Source organism: Galdieria sulphuraria, assembly GCF_000341285.1.
Source record: "Galdieria sulphuraria unplaced genomic scaffold scaf_20, whole genome shotgun sequence".
Lineage (NCBI taxonomy): Eukaryota > Rhodophyta > Bangiophyceae > Galdieriales > Galdieriaceae > Galdieria > Galdieria sulphuraria.
The window spans coordinates 145,154-165,836 of NW_005178455.1; the positions used below are offsets into that span (position 1 = coordinate 145,154).

The window sequence follows — 20,683 nt, forward strand, 5'->3', positions numbered from 1 at the left end:
GTGTCTAAGTCAATTCTTCTTTCCACAAATATATTTGTTTGCTTTATTGAGACCAGTTTCCCACAACCCACAAAGGCAACTTGTGTTTTTGACTTGTCCTTTCAAAAGACTTTTGGAATAATTCTATACGGCACCTTTTCACGATAACTTTTGTATTCTTCTCCAAACTTCTTTTCCAAGAAAGTTTCTTCCACCTCGACCTTTTTGATTAGTAAATAGAGGAGACCCAAACTCAGTAACAGACGTTCCGAAGAATTTGTGGTCCCTGAAAACCCAAAGCTGGCTAAAACCACTCCAAGATACATTGGATGACGAACGAAACGATACAATCCTTCTGTTCTTAATTGACTCTGAGGAACTGGTGCTGGCCAGGGTGTCAATTGTTCCTTTCCGAGATCAACGGCAGCTTTAGAAACATTATGTAAGTATTTCGTACAAATAAACAGCACAATTACCTTTGAATAAGATGGATAATCCTGTTATGAGAGTGCACGGCCCAAGAATGAAGTTTATAAGTGCATCTGTGGAACCTGGTTCTCTCAAGATCAACAAGAGTACAATAAGTTGTAACGCTGCATAAGGTTCACCCCTTGAAAGTGCTTCTCCAGCTGCCAAGTTAGCCCAAAGAACCTTTGCAGTAGCTTTTGCTTGATCTAGTACCCCTTCAAGTTTTATGTTTTTGAAATAATTGGTAAACTCCTGCAGTTTTTGTTCCCACTGCAAGCTCCAGGGGCTTTGAATATAGTCGACTTTCAGTATACGTGTTTAAAGATCTTAGTTTCTGATGAGGCAATGCGTACCTTGTTTCTTGTCCAAAGTCTCGTTCACTTTCAGATGATTCTTGTTTTGGCTTGTTGGAGTTATCTTGAGAGGATGAGGGATTGGTTCCCAAACTTTCTTTGGCTTGTGTCTGTTTCTTCTCCGTAGTCATGGTGATATAGAATGGCACCACATAACTCTGGGTCCTCGAATATCTGCAAGACTTGCAACAGAACTGTTTCAAGTGTTGGATACTATTTCTGTAAACAAAAGGCACAGCGAAAGCAAGATGAACCGTTTTCCTCATGAAACAAACTACCAATATCCAATAGAGTTCCTAACAACTGTAAACTCGAAATCATAAAACGAAAAATGCAATTTCTATTTTGAGTATTATGGCGAACATCACATTTTATATGTAAGCAGACAAGGATTTTGCACATCATGTTTGTAGGAAACCATGAAAAGGACGAACGCAGTGAATTTTCTTCTAAAGACCTTTCGAGTTCTTCTGCAGACGACAATGCTGGAAATAACAAAAGGGGAGAAACTTCCACGCGAGAGGACGTTGCTAGGTTTGTAAGAAAACTGGTTTCGTTTGTGGATGACCCTTCTTGTGATGATATCGTTTCATGGAATGAGACTGGAACTGGCTTTGTCATATGGGACAGTAATGCATTTTGTTTGTATGAAGAAACTTTTGTCGTGAAATTATCTATTAACACTATTTTTAGGAAGGTTCTTAGTTGCTACTTTCGTCACACAAATCTGTCTAGCTTTGTAAGGCAACTGAACCAGTATGGGTTTAGAAAGACGGCACACTCAAGGTATGTAAAACAATACGAGTGCGTTTGTGAATGAGCTGAGTTACTTGGGAAGATGGGAATTCTGTCACGATAGCTTTCGACGAGGAAGACCTGAACTATTGGGAGAGATAAAACGTGTCTCAGTGAGCTCCAACGTTTCAGGAAAGTCTTCAAAGGCGTTATTGCACGCTCAAATTCCAACTTTTGTCGATTTCTCGCCATCCTTTGGTCTCCCCTTTACATATTCAGCTGCAGATTTGCAACAAGAGTTTATGGATATGGACCGAGTAGAATCGACACTTGTCAACCTTCAAGAGGAAGCCAAGTTATTGATGACCAACTTAGAAGAGTCCAAGTTGCAATGCGATGAGCTGAAGCTATATCTGGAATATGGAAATTCTGCTACTCAACAGTCTGATGTTGCACAGGATAAGGTACCAGAGCCAAAAGCTGTTGGACAGTCAAGCAGTAATAGTTTGAGTATGTGATTCCTTTGATTGTTTTTATTTTTTGTTCATTTTGTGTTTTCTGTATAGAGAATGATCCATCCTTTGTTCCCTCATTCAATAGGATACCTGCACAAGAGCAGCAGTTAAGGGACTCTCAAATGAGTGAAGCTTTATTGTCCCAACAAAGACTTGATGAGGGAATTCAGAGACAAGGTTCTTCAGTGGAAGGATTTTCTTCTCTGCCCCATCCTACCAGATTTACTAGTGAGCTGGTCTATCGTCGATGGATAAAGGCACAACTACAGCGTGAAGCAGAGTTAAGGAAGCTTCAACTGGATAGAGAATGGAGACCAAGCTAGTGTTTCAAGTTGTTGTTTCGTTGTATAGTTTTGCGTATACGTCGAGAATACGTTTGGTTTTCTTTTCATAGAGTTCATTGTTGGTGGATTGTCTATATTCTGAAAGACAAAGTTTCTATAGAGTGCTTTTATGTTGGTTCGAGAAACGATATGAAGCTCTGTTGTAGAAATCTACATACGAAGTTGTTTTCTTATTAATAAGAAATTTTCAAAAGTTGAAACTTACAAACTACACACGACTTGTGATTTTTCACAAACGATAAATATTTTCATTAAAGAACTCTTCCAGTTTATACGAGTATCTAAGCAACAAATCCTTCCTCTAATATTATTAACAAACAGAATATTCCGATGTGTCAATGATACTAATGATTTACTTCAACTTGGTTTCTGTAAATAATACGTGCTTTCCAACGATGGGATCAAACTTTAACAACTCCAACTTTCCAGGGGTGTTCCTAGTATTCTTACTTTTGGTATAGAAATAACCTGTGCCTGCCCTGCTTAAAAGTTTTATCAGGACACGCTTACTTTTCTTGACTACTTTTTCTTTTCCCATAACTACAAGATTCAGTTCAATACCGAAGGCAGACAATATGAAGAACCTACCTACAACAATTGGTCGTTTCAACACGATCAATCAACGATCGTTGTTCATCAACATTCTTTTGTGACGTCCTTGAATGGAACAAAGCTTATCCATTTGTGCTAGTCATGTGACGAGTAGAAGACTAGAAATAAGAGAACGTTTAGATGCTTTAAATACCTTGTTTATTATATCACAATCCAATTCACGTGTACCAAGTAGCTGGCAAGACTTTGTATTTAGAGGTTGTTTGGATTGTCTCCAGCAGGTTTTGAAACAACAACAGTCGTCTTTAGAAACAGAGAAAAATCATCTTTGGAAAATATTGGAACATTTGTGTCAAAGCAATCCTCCCTGTATACCAGAACTGGCTGTTTTACCTGACTTGATTGAACCAGAATTCGGAAAGCACCTGAGTGAAGAACGTTTGGTAAGAATTCCTCTGTTTAACTTGGTCTAGCTAGCTGCTGATATTCAGTGAATGGGTAGAAGTCGATCGAAAATATTTTATGCAGTGTAATAATGGAAAGACTCGCTTTGGATACTTTGACTAGGCTTATAACTGTTCTGTCGCAAAAGATGTTCTCTTCGGCTGACTGGCTGAGAGATTGTTGGAGGGATGTATTTTGTATTTGTCTGGCTAACCTTTTGAAAATCATTGTACGACATCTAAAAGGGAAGAATGCTACCAAGTCTTCTTTAGACAATCATTCAAAGACACTGTTACTTTCTCTTTTGGCCTGGAAGATTCCTTGTTGTAAGTTGGATTCGTGTCCTAGCTATAAGCTGCGAAGAGAAACAGTGAGACGTCTTGTATTTTATACTTTTTCTTTGCAAAGTTGTTATGTGGTTCGCGATAATTCATATCGCTATGATGCTCTAGAATGGATAGCCAAACAGTCCCAAATAGAAATGCTTTCCAACTCATTGAGGCGATTGGTGGATGACTGTTTGGATATGCCAAACAGTTGCTTTGTTCAAAATGTCGAAGAAGACCCTTCGAATCATAAGCGTCGACGCTTAACTATGGTTGAGAAAGACGATAGATCAGAGTTACTGATGCAGATGGGAACTCTTTTGGTAGATAGATATTTACAGGATACCGACAGCAACAATAGCGAAAATTGGATGCACGTTTTTGTAACATTTTTGAAGCTTGTGGAAAACAATTCCATCGTATTGGATAGTATAGTGGAGACTGTCAGACAGAAAGAGTGGAAAGAAGCTTTGGCTGTCATGAGCAATTTTTTGGAATCGTATTTAAGCAGTCATTTTATAGCTTGGCAAGGAATGTTATCCTTGTCAAATATTTCTTTTTCTGTAATGATGCCAAAGACTGACAAAGTGATCACATCTATTCCTCAATTAGAAGAGAGTCAGTTGTGGAATCGAAACAATTGTGTCTTTTTGCAACTCATTTGTCTATTGTTAACCAAATATAGCGAAAGGAGACAATTGAATATCTTTCTTGACAAGCTATGTACAAATATTGGTAATGAGAGACTTTATTTGACATTTGTCTCATCTTTTCAATCCAGTTTGATATCTTGTATGATGAAAACAACTCCAAAAGAATTCTCCGACACTTTTCATAGTATTTTACACCATTTTGTTCTTCTTTATGACGAAAGCCAATTGGCTGAAGAAAATGAAAGACGATGGAAAAGAGAAAGACTGGTTTTCTATTTTCAATTAATATTTCTTTTATTGAAAAGTCTTCTTCAAAAATTGTCGCATCAAGAGCCGTCAACGTTATACTGGGATTGTCTCAATAAGACCTTTGATAGATGGATATTCCCATATTTATTGAAAGATGAGAAACATAATTGGTTATCTGATGTCGAATGTTGTCTTCTTATTTCTCCTTGGATGACTTGTGAATGTTATTTATTTCTATTATATCCTTCCAGTCGTGTGAATTTCGACTATTTGGAACAGGTGCTTGTCAAATTAGAAGAATTGGCATCCAATCATTCCTTCGACCAATGCTCATTTAAAAGTCTTTCTACATGTGCCTATCGGCTGGAATTGTTGACCCACTTCTTATCGACTAGAAACAAATATCTTCAAGGAACTACTTCTAGAAGACGAAGGCTGTTCAAGACTAAACATTTGGAACGACTTGTCATCAAACGATGGATTATTCCTTGCACCAATGCTATTCGAGAGTATTTATGTGCAATGAAATGGAACGATTATTTAGTTTCCTTTCAAGTATTCGAACATTTATGGATGTCATTACAACATATTGCAAGTTATTTAGTATTGATTCCATCCAAGAAATACGAAAAGAAGTATTTTTCTATTTGGACCAAATTGTTCTTTCCTTTGCTTCTGGTTGCAAGTTCTCATTGTTATTTGTTTGAAGAAAATAGGATACCTAAATGGATATTGGATAGTTGGTCCATTTTAGTGGATCGACTGCTAGACTGGAGTACGATGGAAGCTTTATGGGAGCGTAGGCACTGTAGAAAAAAGTTATTAAAATATTGGAAATGCATGATTGGACAACTTTGTTTTCGTGCTGGACTAGTGACCGTCGAAGAAAGTACTAGAAGAGATTTATGTTTGAGACCATTCACAGAGTCTCTATCGACTATCGATTCTTCAACTCTTTTGCATTATCTCTGGGATCATGGAATGGTTTCCATGGTTCTTCGTTTTCCATGGATGTTGTCAAAGTCGTTTCTTGAGTGGATTGCACAACATTACGTATCATCGTGTATATTGGAAAGGAATCCCACAATAGACACTGCCTGGAAAGTGAAGGTAGAAAAGTTTTTATGTGATGTCTATTTATGTTGCCATATTCAAAGGTATTCCCATTTTTTGAATCTTATCCTTATGGAACCAGACGTATTGTTTGCAGTTATACCTTTTGTATCATCTCAAGTACAAATTGTTTCAAAGGGTTGGTTGAGGTTTCTGAAATGGCTTTCAAAGTGGCATTCGAATCGTTGTAACAAACTTCCAAAATGGTTATCGGAGATGATGGAACGTCAATGCAATTCTTCCCATATTTCTTCTTATGCTAATGGCTTGTTTTATCTTGTCATCACTTTCTGGTACCACTTTTCTCAACCTTATGTACGAAAGTTACTAGGGGAGACCGTATTCCTATGGATACGACATCTTTGGGTAGCTACCGAAGACCGCAAATTAAGAATAGAAGCGCTTTGTCATGTATTAGAATACGGAAAGAGGAAAAAGCATTCGTTACTCGATGTATTGGGAGAGCGACTGGATCAGGGTTTTGAGATATTGCGACAAGATATCAGAAATGTTGCTACTCTTTCTCTCTACAATTCTAATCAAGCGCGCCGTTTTCTAAGCGATTATTTTCTTTGGAAAAAGGAAGCAATCCTTTCTCATGTTGATAACGAATGGAACAGTCTAATTCAATGGCTCTTGGAACCTCTTGGTGACACAACTCTTGCAGAACAAGAAGACATATTGCAGCTGAAACAGCTGTGTTCAATATTCTTTTGGAGAAAAGTTTTGGAAAGTTTCTGGTTGCAGTTGGTTCGCAGTGCAGTATCTCATCCTACAGAGTGTCTCATTGCATGTCGTCTTGGCTATTTGCTATTGTTGAGTGCGAATTCTGATCGGGAAAAAGAAAGAACAATCATTCTGGAGATATATCGACTTTTATTTACGACTTCGATAACAGAAGAGGAAAAGTCTTCCAATATAAGCCACTTCGTTGGAGCAAGTGCTATGGATTGCTTGGCTTTTATAGCTTCCAAAGCACATTATTCGAATTTTGTGGAAGAATACGAAGACGCTATGAGAAACTTGTTTCTCGTGCAGCGATGGTATCTTGAAAGGAGTCTGTTTCCGTTTCTTCCTGATGGTGGTTTCGTTCCATGGGAGCAAGTATGTAAAATTTTCTCTAGATCCGTGAAGAGGCTAAGAAAATCAGATCGATATCCTATTTGTTTTGTTTGCAATCATTCACTTATGCTGATGGACCTTTTGCTCAAGGAAGCTGAACCGTTTCCCTATGTGGTTTGGATTCGCCGTTTATGGGAACCGTTGTTGGGGTGGTTGAGAAAAGGATTATCCAAAACCTGGTTAACATGGTTTCTCTTTCAAGTGATTGATTTGGTGGAACAACAAAAACCATCCCTCCTTCACCAACCCTTGTTTATAATAGAATTGTGCAAGTTGCTTCAGTGCAAACCGGAGGTAACCTTAGCAAATGGAAATGTCCTTACTCCCAAGGAAAGTGTTATGGAAAACGTTCGATTATTGTTACAACGGTATTCTGAACGATATCAATATAAAGGCAAAGCATAACGCGAAAAATTTCTCCAAAGAAATCAATCTTTGCAATAAGAAGAAATACATAAATTTCCATGAAGAGTCGGCCAAACTGTGCTATTCGCGGAGATTCTAAAATGGTCGGCGTTGCCAGTGAAACAGTTTCGAAGCCACCAGTCAGTCAAAGAGTTCTGGACTGCTTCTGGTCGCTTGCTTCGGAAAACGAACAGGAAAGAGCTGAAGCATCTAAAGTACTATGTGAAGAGTTAGATAGTATAGACGACGAAGCTGATGGAGCAGTTTATGTTTACAACAGACTGGTTACCGGTTTGTCTTCTTCAAGAGCAGGAGCAAGGCAAGGGTTTGCTTTAGCCTTGACTCTGTTGTTGAAATATCATGCGTCCAAGAAGCATATATCTTCTAACTATGCTCTGGCACACAAGTTGGCCTCAAAATTGGAAAAACAGTTGGAGACCATGAAATTGGGAGACACTACTGAGGCTTTGAGAGAATCGAGGGAAACTATTCTAGGAACCCTTTTTGGTGTTGCAGCAATTGCAAAAACTGGATTGATTGGAGTGGAACGCGTCTTAGCAATATTGCAGCGCATCGTCTCTCAGAGGAAGTGGTCCATAGGATTGACGGAAGCTGTTTTAACGGTCGCTATTGAGTCATTGCAGCATATGGATCGTTCTTTATTTCGAAAAAAAGGTTCAAGTGTCCGTAAAGCAGTTGTTCAATGGATAAACCAACGGACACTACGGAATCCTGATGCTTTAACGCTGGCTTTGTTTTGTAGAGAGCAGCTCGAACTTACTGATTTGGCCAGTGAATGCCAATTTTGGGGTGAAGAAGATCCTATAGCTTTAGTGTTTAAGGAAGAAAGTCCATATGTTACAAAGGCAGACATAAAGGAGGCTTTAGAGACAGTTTTTTATATTGGTTCGTATCTGCCAAGTTGCCATGTTCCTTATATTTGGTATGTTTGGTTGGATTCTCTTTCAAAAGCTTCGGAAAACTATTTTGCTGAATGGTGGGATTTGTTTGTTCGTCAACAACTGCTTGAACAAAAGTCGAGTATGGAACGTATTCTTTTGGGAATACGTTTTACAGTGGCATTATTGGAGAAAAATCCAACCAAGAAAGAAATTATATTGAAAGTAGTCGATGACCATTTCTTGTCTTCCTTGCTTCTTTGTTGCCGCTCGCCAAAGAAACATGTTGCTCAAGAAGCTACTGCCTTGAGAGAAAACTTGGGGGTCTGCATTGAGAAGCTTTGGGATGACGAATTATGCAAATATTTGATAGAAACTTTGTCAAAGTTTGTATTTGAGTCATTCGGTTATATAGACCAACGTTTATTGTCATTGACTGCCTCCAAATTGTCTATGGAGTCGGTTTGTGAGCTCCTTGATTATTGGAGAAAAATTTTTGCGATGAGTGAAAACGCAATGAAGATGTTTTCTATCATATTTGCTAATTTGTCTTGTGATGATGCGCAGGCATGTCTGTTTCAGTTCATGCAGGAAAGGGTATTTGACAAAGATGATGGCAAGAGTCAGAAATGGAAAGATACTATACTGAGTGCTATAAGTGATACATTGCGAAAACAAGGCAGTTTTTCTCTTTTCTTACGACTTGTAAAAACAACAGCAAGCCAATACAATGAGTTACGAATTCACAGAAAGCCTAAAGTCAATAGAATGTTCGAGTTTTGTAGACAACAATTAAACAGAATGGAATGTCGGAATGGAGAAACTCCTGTGTCTGGACATTTGTTGGTCTGTTCTCTGAGTATTTTAATTTTCCTCTTTTCAGAAGACGAAGAAATCGATAACTGGTTACAACATGATGCATGGCCTCTTTTAAAAAGATTCACTCAAGTTGTGGAGGAAGATGACCAGCTTTCTGAAGAAACAAAGAGTTTATCTCTTGTCAAATTTTTGGTTACTTGTTTATCGTTTGAGAGTCATGGAATACGTCAAATAGTGACTTATATATTTAAAAAAGTTGTTCACTTGGGTGATGAAAACATTTTTTGTTTGTTACTTTCTTATTTACCAGGACATTTACAGTGGAAAGAGTTGCGACAATTGAAAGATGCTGATAGCTCTTCTGAGATGGAGAACTCATCGATTGGCGATAGTTCCGATGCTGATGATGCTTCTTTTTCTTCTGAAATGTCAAATTCAAGTCATTCAGCATCATCGTTGGATAACAATGAGAATGATGAAACACTCGATGAGTTTCCATCATTTGACCAAGTACCTTTAACAGACTTAGACGTAGATAGAAATCCAGATGAAGAAGACAAGGAAACCCTAGAAGCTTATGACACAAAGTTATCTGCCATATTGAAAGAAACAGATTCAAGATATATGAAGAATGCCTATCGAAGAAAGTCACACGAAGCCTTAAGAATATTGGATTTAGTTGAGTTGATTTTACACTCGCAGAGGGAAGCAAATCAAGCAAGAATTCAATTGCCATGCCGTTTATGGTTATCAGTAATGGAAATGACTGGTAAGTTGGTTTTAAGATAACCGAGTTTTTCTAACTGAAGGTGCAAATGCTAGAAATTGACTGGGTTAATAGAGTAGATAGCATTTTGGAAAAAGTGTTCTTGAGGGAATCTGTGGTTCCAAATGTTTCCATACAACATTATTTGGATGAGATGGAATTCCTCGAAAAGATTCTTCATCACTTCTACAGTGATAGAAAACTACTATCAGATGAAGCATTCCGTACTAGCGTGGTGATATTTGCCTATCTTCTGAAGGGGATGCATCGTCGCTGCAAGTTGGATTCGAGTTGTGAAAGAGACTCGAACATTATTTCTCTGGAGAACTATGAAGGATATCAACTTATTGACGAAATGATGAAAATTTTTTCATACGAGCCTTTTGGAATAACTTATGGTGGTAAAGTGATGAAGGACAAGTTTTCCAGTGTAAAAGTTTTATTGCTGGAAGAGAATCTTTGGAAGCGGTTTCCTTTGGCCTGCTGCCTTAGTGTGAAGCATCTTTGCTGTATTTATAACAAGTTGCGTTCACGCGTTATGAAAAGGACATGCTTAAAAGTGTTACAAACAGCTGTGAAGTTAGCTTCCAATAAGAATGCGGCAAATAACTCTTATAATCAGGAGCAGGATAAGATATCTTTGTTGGTAGACAAAAACAATGTTAGTTGGTTGGAAGCCCTGCTCTCGTTTCTTGTTGCAACAATATCTTCATTTCAGCTACGTCATTACCATGACCTGTTTGCCAAATGCATCAATATTATCCTTACATTATCAAGGAATGGATATGATTTGGGTGAGGAGATCCACGAGTTATTACAACGCAAGGTTTCGGAATACCCTTCTAAACAAATTCCCTCTAATGTATTTAGACTCTTACCAATGTTGCAAAGAGCTTCTTCGTCATTTCAGAAACAATCGGGAAAACGAGATGCTGAAGATAGGAAAGATCAGCGAAAGAAGTTGAAACGGATGTAATGACAATCTCTAATAAAATGAGACATCAAAAAGCGGGATAATCTCCTTTTGGATAAGCTTCCAACTCCAAATAGACTTTGGGATTCTTGAGGAGCCATCATCTCGTCAAGATCCAATATCGTCGTTTTCACCACAAGCACTATTGATGAACAATATTTTTGAAAGAAATCTTATTCATGGCAATAAAACAAAGGTTAGAACACCTTTTTCCGCGGTATACTTGGCTGCTGGGTTGTCTTCTCGTTTTGGATATCGTATCAAGTGTTTGCAGGAAGTAGGAAGATTAGGAGAAACCCTTCTGGAATTATCAATTCGGCAACTTACAAAATATGGACTAAGTGACATAATTATTGTGGTGAGCCGTTCAACTTATCCCAAGGTGCATCTTGTCGCTGGAGACGCATTTCAAGGAGTTCCAATAACATATTGCTTCCAAGTAAGTGAAAAACAAGTTGAGAAACTTTATCTTACAGATATGACAGGAAACTCCCAACCATCGAAAGAAACCTTTAGGCACTGTTCATGCTTTGCTTTGTGCAAAGGATGTGATTGATAAAGCTTTTATCGTGGGTTTGATTGAATCGTGTTCAAGTTTGATTTTCAACTTTGAAAAGGTATTAAACGGCGACACTTTGTATGGCGAACACGCCATCTGCAACATGGTACAACACATTCAGTCGAATGAAATTCCTTGTATGCCTGGTTACAGACTAGAAGATGTTCTTCCCCGTGAGGGCAAGGTTAGTGATTGTTTACTTTGTTCTGTTTGAAAATGTGAAGTTTACCATTTCTAGGTGAATAGAGCCATTGTGAATACAGAGCATAATTGGTTAGTCAATATTGTGGAGCACTACGATATTTCTATGGAAGATATTCAAAATGGACTTTATACTGGAAATGAGTTGACTTCGATGAATATATTTGCTTTTCGACCCGACGTTTTTAGTTATATGGAAAACAAGGTTAGTTGTTCATGGTTTTGAGATAGAAATGGAAGGTCAATGATTGTGTTGTTAGCTGAGAGTTTGGTTGGAACAGAATCGTCATGAACCAAGCAAGGAATATATATTGTCCACTATGTTGAATGATTTGTATCCAGAAACTGGCAAGCGCACACGTGTATTTGAAACAGGAAATGTTCCGTTAGAACTGACCAATCCCGAAGACTTTGGATATGTGAAGAATAATCTGGATTTAGTTGGATTTTAGTCAATCTTGAATGAAAAACTATTTTGATATGAAACATGCTTAAATGTAAATACATGAAAAGCAAGAATATGTGAGTTGAACTATTTATGATGATCCATGTACAGTCCGATTCCATTATTTCTCCAAAACAAACTCAAGGTATTGTTTTGTTTCTTCCCTGCTTTTTGATGCGTTCCTTTTCAAGTCTTTCACATTTCCAACCTCTACAGTTGGCAAATTCAACCTCTCGTTCTCCTTTCAAGTCGAGTCCTAACCACAATTACAACATACAGAAAAATGTCAATCTATACATGTCGATGACGAAACAACACAACTTACCTTTATAGTGATAGTAACCGAATACCTTGGAAGGATTCCCATCATGGTCCCTTTGGATTCTCGTAATAGTCCAATAAGAATCAAAATCTCCTTTACGTCGCCACCTGTCTAAATAGAATCTTTCACCTATCCCGTGATTTTCTGCTTTTCTGGCAACTTGAAAGAAAGTCTGAAAATCGGATTCTTCCAAGGCCAGTTTCAAAACGGAGGGTTCTTCATCAGAGGTTTCTTTGACTTGACAATAACTTCTAATTCCACGTAGCCGACGAAGTGTTTGAACGTTGAAACTCTTCGAGAACAAGTGATCCATCCAATGAATTTACGATTAGAACTTCATTTTCCCCTTTGTAGGTCGTATTCGTCGTCGTTTATGAACGGTTTAGTGGAGGATAGTCGAAGTTCCTCCTGGAAGAAGAATAGTCGAACAGATTCGAATATGCTGAATTCATCGGATTTATCAGATAGAGATGCTGATGTTCATTTCGTCGTTCCAGAAAGTGTGCAACAGTTTCTTTCCTATTTTAGACAGAAATTCCGAGAAGGAAACGTATCAGAAGTACACACACTGTATGAGACAAGTTTCAATCGCTATTCTGAACGTTATTTCAAAACAACTTCTTGGCCTAACCCTGAAATAGCAGCCAAGTATGTAGATAACGGTAAGTCCACTCCACTTGAGAGTCAACTTTTGTTTCCTAATCAGTTATTGCTCGAATAGATGAAGTATTTTTGTTGTTTTACAAAGAACTGTATTACCGACATATCTATTCTCGTTTGCAACCCACTTTGGCACAACGAGTGGAGGCTTGGGACAACTACTGTGACTTGTTCAACTTTATCCTCAGTAGGTTTCCTTATGCATCTATCTTTGTACGAATTGTTCTTATCGATTGGTAGATGATGGAATTGTCGACTTTGATCTTCCACCTTCTTGGTTATGGGATATAACGGATGAGTTTATCTATCAGTTTGAAACATGGTGCCACTATAGAAATCGTCTAAAGAATAAGACAGAGGAAGAGCTTGCGTACCTTAAAGACAACGAACATATATGGAATGTTAACTTTTTATTGCAATATCTTCATGCGATGGTGAACAAATCTAATATCTGTCCCTGGTTATTGAATGGGAATGAACCAGTTGGTTCTTCAGACCCTGATGATGATGATTTTGACTATTCTACTATTCCCGTCTATCGTTTTTTGGGTTATTTTAGCATCATTGGACTTTTAAGAGTTCATTGTTTACTTGGTGACTACAAGTTGGCGTTGATGGTTCTTCAACCATTGGACTTTGATGACAACACTGCGTTGTTTACTCGGGTGACGGCTTGTTATATTTCACTGTATTATTATATGACATTTGCTTTTCTTATGCTGCGAAGATATGAAGACGCAGTTCGAGTATTGGGCTCAACGTTACTTCATATTGGAAGGATAAAACAACATCATACACGTTCCTATCAATATGAGCAAATTCATAAGCGAACCGATCAGATGTTGGCACTTTTGGCCATCAGTTTGGTATTCTCTTCTCAGAATGTTGACGAATCGGTGAACAGCATGTTGCGAGAAAAGTTTGGAGATAAGATGACTCGCATGCGTCAAGGTGAAGAATCCGTTTTTGAAGAGTTGTTTATCTATGCTTGTCCCAAGTTTGTTTCTCCTTGTTCACCTGATTATGATCGTCCCATGGATCGACATATGGAGGCATCCTATTTACAGACCAAGACATTTATGAGAGAAGTTCGTCAAAGATTGGCGGTACCGGAAGTGAAAAGTTTTCTTAGTTTGTATACCAGTATCGAATTGTGCAAGTTGGCACAGTTCATGGAAACTACGGAGGAAATATTTAGAAGCTTTTTGCTTTGTTTCAAACATAAGACGTTTGTGTTTTGTGGGTCTCCTGGACAGGCACCTGCAGAAGGAAGCTTTGTATGCTGTGCGCCTGTTAGTTTCTTTGTGGATAATGACGTGGTTCGAGTAATGGATACCAAGACAGAGAGCAAGTTTGGGGAATATTTTTTACAGCATATTGGCAAGTTGCAAGAGTTTATACAAATATTGGAACAAAAAAAGAAGTCGTCGACTTCAACGGAATAAAACATCTCCGTTTTCATCGATTCATCATAGAAAGAATAATCATAGAAAATGGCATGGTGGTCACAGTTGTTCATCGCTTGTCGTGGTTTGCCAAAAAGACAAGTAACCAACTCAGTTTTTGAGAAAACATTCAAGTTATCTTTTTGTTCTTCCACTGGTATAGGAAAGACTAATGTGAATAGCACACCAAACGAAACTTTCAAGGGCAGACAAAACTTGATTTCAGACATAACTACCGGTGGTGATAGCTATGCAGAAAAAAGAGCTGAAACAACTATGCAGTATGTGAAGACTCCTGATCCTGGCAATCCATGGGAACATCCTTTTCAAGCGGTAGAAAAGGAAAATTCTTCTTCCCTTGTCTTGAAGCAAGTGGAGAAAGAGCCCTTGAGTGAGGAACCTTTAGAAGGGAAGGATGAGATTTCCTTGGAGGATGTTGATTTACCAAAGGTGGGTTTTTAGTTTCTTCTCGCAAAGGTTGAATGAGACCTATGGAGTGCTGTATAGATTGTAGATGAGGAAGGTCGTAGTTATGGGATAGGCGCGCGAAAGACTTCTACTTGTGAAGTTTGGTTGAAAGCAGGCTCTGGAAACTATTTAGTTAACGGGAAGCCAATGGTGAGACACTTTCGAGAAACAAGACTCATAGAAGAGGCACTAGAACCGCTGCTGCACTTTAATGTGGCTGATCAATTCGACGCGGATTGTTATGTTGTCGGAGGAGGTCAATCAGGTATGTAAGTATCTCGAAATTCGCTTAAAGGTTAAGAGAATCATAATGACAGGACAAGCTGGTGCTCTGAAACATGGCATTGCACACGCCTTGAAACTATTTGACCCCGCTTACTATCCAGAACTGTATAAACTTGGTTACTTGCTACGTGACTCTAGAATGGTGGAACCTAAAAAGATAGGAAGAAAGAAAGCAAGAAAACAAAAGCAATGGTCAAAACGATAATAAAAAGTTGAGTTTTCAAAGGAGCAGTTGGATATCGTCAAGATGTTTATTTCTTTTGGAATTTTTCAATTGATGAGCTCGTTTTGGCCCATTTTCCGTGTAGCAGTGCCTTTGGTATGTTGACTCAGATAATAAGAAGCAGAATCTTGACATTTTTCACAGGGTTTCCTGGGAGGCTGCTGTATTGAATTATTTATGTTACATGTAAGAATAGGCTCGGAGACTTTTTGTATGTCAATCGTAAAGTCGCCGTCTTGTGTGACTGAAACTTTGTCTCGTAGATGACACCGCTAAACGAAAAGAAATAGAGAGACGAATGGAAAGACTGCGAATGGAAGAAGACAACTCGGAAGCTTTATCTAACATAAGTGCAAACTCCCCGTTTCGGAGTGTGAACGAATCTACTGAAAGTGCCTAACCTTTTTCTCGGTTCAAAAGTGTCACAAGTGATATCATTTTCGAAGTTTCCTATAGATACAGTACCAGGTTGTTGATGGATCGGTCACTGCCAGATTTTTCAATATTTGCGTGGATAACTTATAAAGGACATTTAACTTCTCCTCATAGCGCTGTTCCAATTTGCTTCCTTGGAGGAGGTTTTGCCGCGTTTTGCAAGTATACAGAGAAATTATAGGTACCAGTACTTCCACAAGGTCTTCAATAAACCCACCAACCAGAGTTACTTCCAGTGCCGTAATTAGCTCAAAACATCGAAAGCTGGACAAAGCATAACCACTGTAAAGAGTCGATTCCCAAAACTTGAATGAATCTTGTGCAACCAAAGACTTGAGAATATGAACCAACTTGGGCAAGGCGACCCTGGAAATAGTTGTTTTCGCAAAGTCGCCCGTATAACGAATAATTTGAACAATAACCTCACATAAGCTATCTAATAACGAGATATTTGGTATCTGCTTGTTATTCTGTTGCTCGAGAGATAGAGAATCTTCTGACTTTAAAAGCACATAGACAAACGAGTCTCCTTGTCCATTATCGAAAGATCTTCTTGCATTTGCAGAACCGACGGTAACGTTCCAAGAAGCCAATTCGTTATTTACAGCATTTAAAACTGGTGATATTATCGGTAACAACCTCTTAGAACTCATCGCCAAAACATCCAGCGAGCTCGCAATGGTTTTCAAATATAAAATCTTCTCGGGAATCTCATTTGAGGGTAAGAGTTCGATACAACATCGGATTGTTTTTTCCGCCAAGTCTGAAACAATGGAGTCCTCAATCGACATTTCGCTTTCCGTTGTTTCATTTTTGCCCAATGTTTCTGATGCCAACAAAGGACTCTCAAAATACTGTTTCTCCTCATCCAACGAATCAGGACCATAGTCATCATTGTTCATTTCTGTTTCTCTGGTCATCGAAAGTCGTAGAGACTCCAGTTTTTCACGCAGTAGAAACGGGTCAGAATATAAACCCGGTTCCCGAGTTGGGCGTCTATAAGGAAAACTTTTTGATATGGGCACGTGTTCTGCAGGTGCGCATCTCTTCATCGTGCAGTCTACCAGCTTCATGAAACGAGTTGTTTCAAAACTGTCAAAATAAGGAATGGTTTCTAAGAGCATAATCAATTCTTTGGCAGCAAGTATAACGCAGTCTTTTGTCAATTTCTCATCCGTATTCAGCAAGACATGCAGTGCTGGATAAAACTCGCCATCACGTATAAATTTATCGCAAATAATATCGACCAAATAGTTTAGATATTTTCGAAGAACAGACACAACGTCATCGTAACCAAAATCAGAAACAATTCTACTCAGAATTCGCCTAGCCTACAACACTATTAACTGTGTTCTTCCGAACAAAACTTACTTACCTCGCCCGCAATGTTCGCGTTTCGATGACCCATCAGACTTACAAAGCTTATTAAAGACTTCAATAAATAATCACGAAATAAAGCTACATTGGGTTCAATAACTCTTTCTGTAAAAAATAACAGTAATAAAACGAGGTTTTCAGAAATCACGGACTTGGAAAAAACGACATCAGAACACTCAGCATCTTGCAACGCTGAAGGTCTCCGCATTAAGCCATTCAAAAAGTGTATCATTTCAGGGAAAAAGTATCTCCAACAAGATTCTTCCAGGATATTGCTCTTCATAGCACCTAAGAACATCTGACAGCAAATGACCGCAGAAACAATCTTTACTTTGTCATCCTCTGGAGTCCTTTAGTAAACTCACATGAAAACGAATTGAAACTCCTTACCTTCAGTTTCCGAGTTTCTAAGCACTAATGGAAAGAACCAATCCAAAGCACCCTTTTCACCCATGCTATATATGCATGCGAAATATCGTCGCAAAATAAAATTATCTGCCTCAAAAGGATGGTCCGTTATATTTTTGAAAGCTGTGAAGATACGGATGGATTCATCAGAAGAAATACGATTCAATAAATCTCTGATGAACCTTTCTCCACTTCGAATGAAGAAACTGACCAAGTCTTCAGTTTTTCTCAAACAAGTCGGTGTAATCCATGAGTCAATGAGGAATTCCGCGACATTGAAGAATGTAATAAAATCGTCATCTTCAACGTCATCGAAGCTCTTGGACGAGATCGCACGTTCAACGACGCTCGAAATTTCCTCTTCCTTGTAGCGATTTAGATCTACCTCCAGGTCATTTCAGAACGTTATGAAACATCTAGGCACTCACTATAATTTGAAACACTCTCTTGAAACACCTTGAGTGTTTCAAGTGACAAAACCCTCGTTTCTGTGTCAAAATCACAGCAAAGGTAACACAGACTATGCATGAATATCCTAAGATTCTTGGCGGTACCTATTTGGGAATGTAGAAGAATGTCCAGGAGGAACTGCACCGTTCTCCTACGAACTTCCAGATGAGGATGGAAAACTGGACCGCTCTTATGACAGAGCATAAAATGCAAGCAAGAAATTGTTTTTTCTAATTGTAAAGAATTCTCATTAGTGCACGCACCTCTCGAGGGCTGTTTTAAAGTATTATCAGACACGATTTCCTTCTGTCTCTTAAAAACGGAAAGAAATGTACAACTTGCACTGCTTTTATCGCTCAGTTTTGACTCAGAATGCGCATATCTATCCTCAGAACTTACAGGAAAACATTTCGCAACAAAGATTCTTAGAACGTCTAATACATGCGTAACGATAAGATGATGCTCGTAAAAGCTTTCTGAAGCTAGTTTGCTTAGCTTTGATACAAGACCAGGAAGTACACAAGTTGCCACGGAAACTGAAAAATACGGACAAAAGGACCAACCCAAACAGGAGCACGCAGAAACTCGAAGCGAATATTCTAGTTTGCTTGTTGTAATTAGATTCAAAAGCAACAAAACAAGGTGTGCTAGGACTGGAAAATTCTCATGAGAACTTTCTAGATTTTGCAGATACTCTTGACAGCTTCGCTCTTTCATAAAAGCAACTAATAGCTTTACATTTTCTAACAGGAGTTCTTCCTTTGAATCAAAGGACTGTACATTTCCTCCGTTGACGCCATTCGACAGAAACTCGTTTCGGCTGAGACAGTCAGGCAGCGAGTCCTGAAATACCTGCGACAAAAGCCTCAAACAAAGAGAAAATTCGTCAGACTTCAAGTCTTCAATTTCATCTTCGAGACTTTGAATATGAAACTGAAGAAGCTTCTGCTTTTCAGTGGTATCACAAGCATCCCAACGAGTAGCTGTTGCAATAAGCGCCAAAACAAAACGTGCCGCTTTCATTCAAAAAACAAAGAATTGCTAAACGAATGGGAAAACATAAGACTAAGGATCGTCTGTTCGTGACACGAACTGAACACGAGTTCCACTTTGGTGGAAAGAGACAGTTTGACAGTGAATATACGCCCACAGCGAAACTTCCTTTGTTACATTGCGCGCTTACTTTCCAACCATGCGAAAACCCCGTTTGTGCCCCTGACGGCACTGTTTTTGAGGTTCTACATATACTTCCTTACCTAAAGAAGTATGGAAAGCACCCCGTCACAGGAGAATCGTTGAGCTCAAGTCAACTGATAAGTTTGAAGCTTCATAAAAATGAAAAGGGTCAATACTATTGTCCTATTTTGTATAAACCTTTTACTGATAATACCGAAATAGCTTGCATTAGAACAACAGGGAACGTTTATTCACTGGAAGCTGTTAAGGAATTGAACTTAAACCAGAAGTATCTCAAGGACCTGCTTACTGGAGAGCCCTTTAAAAAGGAAGATGTTATTGTTCTGCAGTCACGCAAGAGCTACGCTCAAAGTGTTGTGAAGAAGCGGAAAGAAAATATAGAAAGGCCCTCGAGTGTCAGCAACCCTAACAGTAGACAAAACATTGTGTTGGATACGCGTAGCCTTACTTGTACCACTTGGTGTCCTGATGGTGGCAACAAGGCGGACAGTGCCAGTGAAGGCCCACCTATTCCCAAAGGATACTGTACACTATTGACGAATAATGGAAATTTAAACTTTGAACTGGATTCTTATCAAGCCCCAAAGGCAACGAGGTTTTTTCTGTTGTCTTTGCATAGAGGTTGTTTGAATGGTATTCGTCTTTTCTATGAAGCAAGCGCCGACTACATCCGAACGGTCGAATTGCAAGGTTTGCCAGGTGGTGAAGATGAAATAACAGAGAGCAAGTTAAAAGGAAAAATAGACCCTTACGTTGAAGAAAGTTTGCCAGCATACAAGCTGCTAGTTTCGTCCAAATATCGTTTGAAGAAGACTTGTCATTTTGCAATATCATGTGAAGAAAGTAAGGGACTTCAGGGGAATTACGTTGTTTTTGGGTCACTAGTTGGCAGAAGAGAGACAGCTCAAGCTTTAGTTCAGGTACCAAGTTTCTTCTACTTAGCGTACAACCTGAATTTGATTGCATTATGTAGGGATTGGTAGATGAACTTGTTATAGAAGGAGTGAATATCTATGTGGATCCTTGGGAAAAGGAAGCGAAGCAGTAACAAAAAATTTCGGATCGAAATCGACTCCATTTTCTACTTGTAGACTTTATCGTATTTAAACACAGAAGAATTCTCATGCAAGTTCTGGAATACTCTTCGCAGATCTTCGATCAACAGCTCATGTTTGATCCATTCCAGTTTCTCGGAGCTTTTTGATTCAGTCGAATTTAAATTATAGGTTTGTTTTAGGAAGAAAGTATATATTTATTCGAAAATGGAAGTTGTGTTTCAAGTCCTATATTTTGAAGTGCGTATCACGTAACTCCGTTCCTGAACCCAATTGTTTCTCGGTTTCAACTTTTGATGCACATTTCACAATTGCCTCAGTACGTTAAAAGAATAACAATGAGAGAATAAAATTATGTGGGACAGATTTGGCAACTCTTTTTTAACGAATAAAACTCATTCAAACAAATTCAGTGCAGTGTCAGTGTCTTAATGTACA

General features: G+C 38.6%; 11 protein-coding genes across 11 annotated transcripts; 7 read left to right on the forward strand and 4 right to left on the reverse strand.

The window, feature by feature from the left end:
- Positions 1 to 72: 72 nt before the first annotated feature.
- Gasu_27350 (protein-S-isoprenylcysteine O-methyltransferase) lies at positions 73 to 1,157 on the reverse strand. The gene is made up of 3 exons (XM_005706414.1): positions 801 to 1,157; positions 456 to 733; positions 73 to 406 (listed from the first exon to the last, which is right to left on the reverse strand). Exons 1-3 carry the CDS (start codon positions 1,064 to 1,066, stop codon positions 102 to 104), a joined length of 849 nt encoding a protein of 282 aa, XP_005706471.1. The 5' UTR covers positions 1,067 to 1,157; the 3' UTR covers positions 73 to 101.
- Positions 1,158 to 1,187: 30 nt separating this feature from the next.
- Positions 1,188 to 2,628, forward strand: Gasu_27360 (heat shock transcription). Its single transcript, XM_005706415.1, has 4 exons — positions 1,188 to 1,445; positions 1,494 to 1,586; positions 1,639 to 2,045; positions 2,102 to 2,628. Exons 1-4 carry the CDS (start codon positions 1,204 to 1,206, stop codon positions 2,371 to 2,373), a joined length of 1,014 nt encoding a protein of 337 aa, XP_005706472.1. The 5' UTR covers positions 1,188 to 1,203; the 3' UTR covers positions 2,374 to 2,628.
- A 14-nt stretch (positions 2,629 to 2,642) lies between these two features.
- Gasu_27370 (50S ribosomal protein L33 (mitochondrial)) lies at positions 2,643 to 3,287 on the reverse strand. The gene is made up of 3 exons (XM_005706416.1): positions 3,260 to 3,287; positions 2,987 to 3,067; positions 2,643 to 2,934 (listed from the first exon to the last, which is right to left on the reverse strand). Exons 1-3 carry the CDS (start codon positions 3,270 to 3,272, stop codon positions 2,747 to 2,749), a joined length of 282 nt encoding a protein of 93 aa, XP_005706473.1. The 5' UTR covers positions 3,273 to 3,287; the 3' UTR covers positions 2,643 to 2,746.
- Positions 3,038 to 7,296, forward strand: Gasu_27380 (uncharacterized protein). Its single transcript, XM_005706417.1, has 2 exons — positions 3,038 to 3,389; positions 3,449 to 7,296. The coding sequence occupies exons 1-2, from the start codon at positions 3,057 to 3,059 to the stop codon at positions 7,256 to 7,258; spliced, it is 4,143 nt and encodes a 1,380-aa protein (XP_005706474.1). The 5' UTR covers positions 3,038 to 3,056; the 3' UTR covers positions 7,259 to 7,296.
- A 1-nt stretch (position 7,297) lies between these two features.
- Positions 7,298 to 10,750, forward strand: Gasu_27390 (DNA polymerase phi subunit). Its single transcript, XM_005706418.1, has 2 exons — positions 7,298 to 9,745; positions 9,799 to 10,750. The coding sequence occupies exons 1-2, from the start codon at positions 7,318 to 7,320 to the stop codon at positions 10,716 to 10,718; spliced, it is 3,348 nt and encodes a 1,115-aa protein (XP_005706475.1). The 5' UTR covers positions 7,298 to 7,317; the 3' UTR covers positions 10,719 to 10,750.
- A 27-nt stretch (positions 10,751 to 10,777) lies between these two features.
- Gasu_27400 (uncharacterized protein) lies at positions 10,778 to 11,988 on the forward strand. Its single transcript, XM_005706419.1, has 5 exons — positions 10,778 to 11,154; positions 11,201 to 11,284; positions 11,333 to 11,458; positions 11,513 to 11,680; positions 11,736 to 11,988. Exons 1-5 carry the CDS (start codon positions 10,864 to 10,866, stop codon positions 11,925 to 11,927), a joined length of 861 nt encoding a protein of 286 aa, XP_005706476.1. The 5' UTR covers positions 10,778 to 10,863; the 3' UTR covers positions 11,928 to 11,988.
- Positions 11,989 to 11,995: 7 nt separating this feature from the next.
- Positions 11,996 to 12,597, reverse strand: Gasu_27410 (uncharacterized protein). The gene is made up of 2 exons (XM_005706420.1): positions 12,246 to 12,597; positions 11,996 to 12,176 (listed from the first exon to the last, which is right to left on the reverse strand). Exons 1-2 carry the CDS (start codon positions 12,553 to 12,555, stop codon positions 12,061 to 12,063), a joined length of 426 nt encoding a protein of 141 aa, XP_005706477.1. The 5' UTR covers positions 12,556 to 12,597; the 3' UTR covers positions 11,996 to 12,060.
- A 10-nt stretch (positions 12,598 to 12,607) lies between these two features.
- On the forward strand, positions 12,608 to 14,378 carry Gasu_27420 (uncharacterized protein). The gene is made up of 3 exons (XM_005706421.1): positions 12,608 to 12,904; positions 12,964 to 13,089; positions 13,143 to 14,378. The coding sequence occupies exons 1-3, from the start codon at positions 12,616 to 12,618 to the stop codon at positions 14,345 to 14,347; spliced, it is 1,620 nt and encodes a 539-aa protein (XP_005706478.1). The 5' UTR covers positions 12,608 to 12,615; the 3' UTR covers positions 14,348 to 14,378.
- A 9-nt stretch (positions 14,379 to 14,387) lies between these two features.
- Positions 14,388 to 15,328, forward strand: Gasu_27430 (30S ribosomal protein S9 (mitochondrial)). Its single transcript, XM_005706422.1, has 3 exons — positions 14,388 to 14,797; positions 14,855 to 15,080; positions 15,133 to 15,328. Exons 1-3 carry the CDS (start codon positions 14,396 to 14,398, stop codon positions 15,303 to 15,305), a joined length of 801 nt encoding a protein of 266 aa, XP_005706479.1. The 5' UTR covers positions 14,388 to 14,395; the 3' UTR covers positions 15,306 to 15,328.
- Positions 15,329 to 15,644: 316 nt separating this feature from the next.
- On the reverse strand, positions 15,645 to 19,017 carry Gasu_27440 (uncharacterized protein). The gene is made up of 4 exons (XM_005706423.1): positions 17,972 to 19,017; positions 17,526 to 17,924; positions 17,134 to 17,477; positions 15,645 to 17,089 (listed from the first exon to the last, which is right to left on the reverse strand). Exons 1-4 carry the CDS (start codon positions 19,014 to 19,016, stop codon positions 15,758 to 15,760), a joined length of 3,120 nt encoding a protein of 1,039 aa, XP_005706480.1. The 5' UTR covers position 19,017; the 3' UTR covers positions 15,645 to 15,757.
- Positions 19,018 to 19,027: 10 nt separating this feature from the next.
- On the forward strand, positions 19,028 to 20,678 carry Gasu_27450 (peptidyl-prolyl cis-trans isomerase-like protein). The gene is made up of 2 exons (XM_005706424.1): positions 19,028 to 20,110; positions 20,164 to 20,678. Exons 1-2 carry the CDS (start codon positions 19,043 to 19,045, stop codon positions 20,236 to 20,238), a joined length of 1,143 nt encoding a protein of 380 aa, XP_005706481.1. The 5' UTR covers positions 19,028 to 19,042; the 3' UTR covers positions 20,239 to 20,678.
- The last annotated feature ends 5 nt before the right edge of the window (positions 20,679 to 20,683 follow it).

What these genes read in the sequence shown, in the direction of transcription:
- Gasu_27350 (XM_005706414.1), bottom strand. Translation starts at nt 1,066, where the DNA reads ATGAGGAAAACGGTTCATCTTGCTTTCGCTGTGCCTTTTGTTTACAGA. An exon ending in GACTTTGGACAAGAAACAAG is followed by an intron (nt 734 to 800) that starts GTACGCATTGCC and finishes CTATATTCAAAG; the next exon opens with CCCCTGGAGCTTGCAGTGGG. An exon ending in ATTATCCATCTTATTCAAAG is followed by an intron (nt 407 to 455) that starts GTAATTGTGCTG and finishes ATGTTTCTAAAG; the next exon opens with CTGCCGTTGATCTCGGAAAG.
- Gasu_27360 (XM_005706415.1), top strand. Translation starts at nt 1,204, where the DNA reads ATGTTTGTAGGAAACCATGAAAAGGACGAACGCAGTGAATTTTCTTCT. An exon ending in AGAAAGACGGCACACTCAAG is followed by an intron (nt 1,587 to 1,638) that starts GTATGTAAAACA and finishes TTACTTGGGAAG; the next exon opens with ATGGGAATTCTGTCACGATA. An exon ending in GTCAAGCAGTAATAGTTTGA is followed by an intron (nt 2,046 to 2,101) that starts GTATGTGATTCC and finishes TTTTCTGTATAG; the next exon opens with AGAATGATCCATCCTTTGTT.
- Gasu_27380 (XM_005706417.1), top strand. Translation starts at nt 3,057, where the DNA reads ATGGAACAAAGCTTATCCATTTGTGCTAGTCATGTGACGAGTAGAAGA. An exon ending in ACCTGAGTGAAGAACGTTTG is followed by an intron (nt 3,390 to 3,448) that starts GTAAGAATTCCT and finishes GTGAATGGGTAG; the next exon opens with AAGTCGATCGAAAATATTTT.
- Gasu_27370 (XM_005706416.1), bottom strand. An exon ending in TGTTGAAACGACCAATTGTT is followed by an intron (nt 2,935 to 2,986) that starts GTAGGTAGGTTC and finishes TGAATCTTGTAG; the next exon opens with TTATGGGAAAAGAAAAAGTA.
- Gasu_27390 (XM_005706418.1), top strand. Translation starts at nt 7,318, where the DNA reads ATGAAGAGTCGGCCAAACTGTGCTATTCGCGGAGATTCTAAAATGGTC. An exon ending in ATCAGTAATGGAAATGACTG is followed by an intron (nt 9,746 to 9,798) that starts GTAAGTTGGTTT and finishes TGCAAATGCTAG; the next exon opens with AAATTGACTGGGTTAATAGA.
- Gasu_27400 (XM_005706419.1), top strand. Translation starts at nt 10,864, where the DNA reads ATGAACAATATTTTTGAAAGAAATCTTATTCATGGCAATAAAACAAAG. An exon ending in CAATAACATATTGCTTCCAA is followed by an intron (nt 11,155 to 11,200) that starts GTAAGTGAAAAA and finishes CAGATATGACAG; the next exon opens with GAAACTCCCAACCATCGAAA. An exon ending in TGATTGATAAAGCTTTTATC is followed by an intron (nt 11,285 to 11,332) that starts GTGGGTTTGATT and finishes AACTTTGAAAAG; the next exon opens with GTATTAAACGGCGACACTTT.
- Gasu_27410 (XM_005706420.1), bottom strand. Translation starts at nt 12,555, where the DNA reads ATGGATCACTTGTTCTCGAAGAGTTTCAACGTTCAAACACTTCGTCGG. An exon ending in CGGTTACTATCACTATAAAG is followed by an intron (nt 12,177 to 12,245) that starts GTAAGTTGTGTT and finishes AATTGTGGTTAG; the next exon opens with GACTCGACTTGAAAGGAGAA.
- Gasu_27420 (XM_005706421.1), top strand. Translation starts at nt 12,616, where the DNA reads ATGAACGGTTTAGTGGAGGATAGTCGAAGTTCCTCCTGGAAGAAGAAT. An exon ending in AGCCAAGTATGTAGATAACG is followed by an intron (nt 12,905 to 12,963) that starts GTAAGTCCACTC and finishes TTGCTCGAATAG; the next exon opens with ATGAAGTATTTTTGTTGTTT. An exon ending in CTTGTTCAACTTTATCCTCA is followed by an intron (nt 13,090 to 13,142) that starts GTAGGTTTCCTT and finishes ATCGATTGGTAG; the next exon opens with ATGATGGAATTGTCGACTTT.
- Gasu_27430 (XM_005706422.1), top strand. Translation starts at nt 14,396, where the DNA reads ATGGCATGGTGGTCACAGTTGTTCATCGCTTGTCGTGGTTTGCCAAAA. An exon ending in AGGATGTTGATTTACCAAAG is followed by an intron (nt 14,798 to 14,854) that starts GTGGGTTTTTAG and finishes AGTGCTGTATAG; the next exon opens with ATTGTAGATGAGGAAGGTCG. An exon ending in TGTCGGAGGAGGTCAATCAG is followed by an intron (nt 15,081 to 15,132) that starts GTATGTAAGTAT and finishes TCATAATGACAG; the next exon opens with GACAAGCTGGTGCTCTGAAA.
- Gasu_27440 (XM_005706423.1), bottom strand. Translation starts at nt 19,016, where the DNA reads ATGAAAGCGGCACGTTTTGTTTTGGCGCTTATTGCAACAGCTACTCGT. An exon ending in AGAGAGTGTTTCAAATTATA is followed by an intron (nt 17,925 to 17,971) that starts GTGAGTGCCTAG and finishes ACCTGGAGGTAG; the next exon opens with ATCTAAATCGCTACAAGGAA. An exon ending in TAGAAACTCGGAAACTGAAG is followed by an intron (nt 17,478 to 17,525) that starts GTAAGGAGTTTC and finishes AAAGGACTCCAG; the next exon opens with AGGATGACAAAGTAAAGATT.
- Gasu_27450 (XM_005706424.1), top strand. Translation starts at nt 19,043, where the DNA reads ATGGGAAAACATAAGACTAAGGATCGTCTGTTCGTGACACGAACTGAA. An exon ending in CAGCTCAAGCTTTAGTTCAG is followed by an intron (nt 20,111 to 20,163) that starts GTACCAAGTTTC and finishes TGCATTATGTAG; the next exon opens with GGATTGGTAGATGAACTTGT.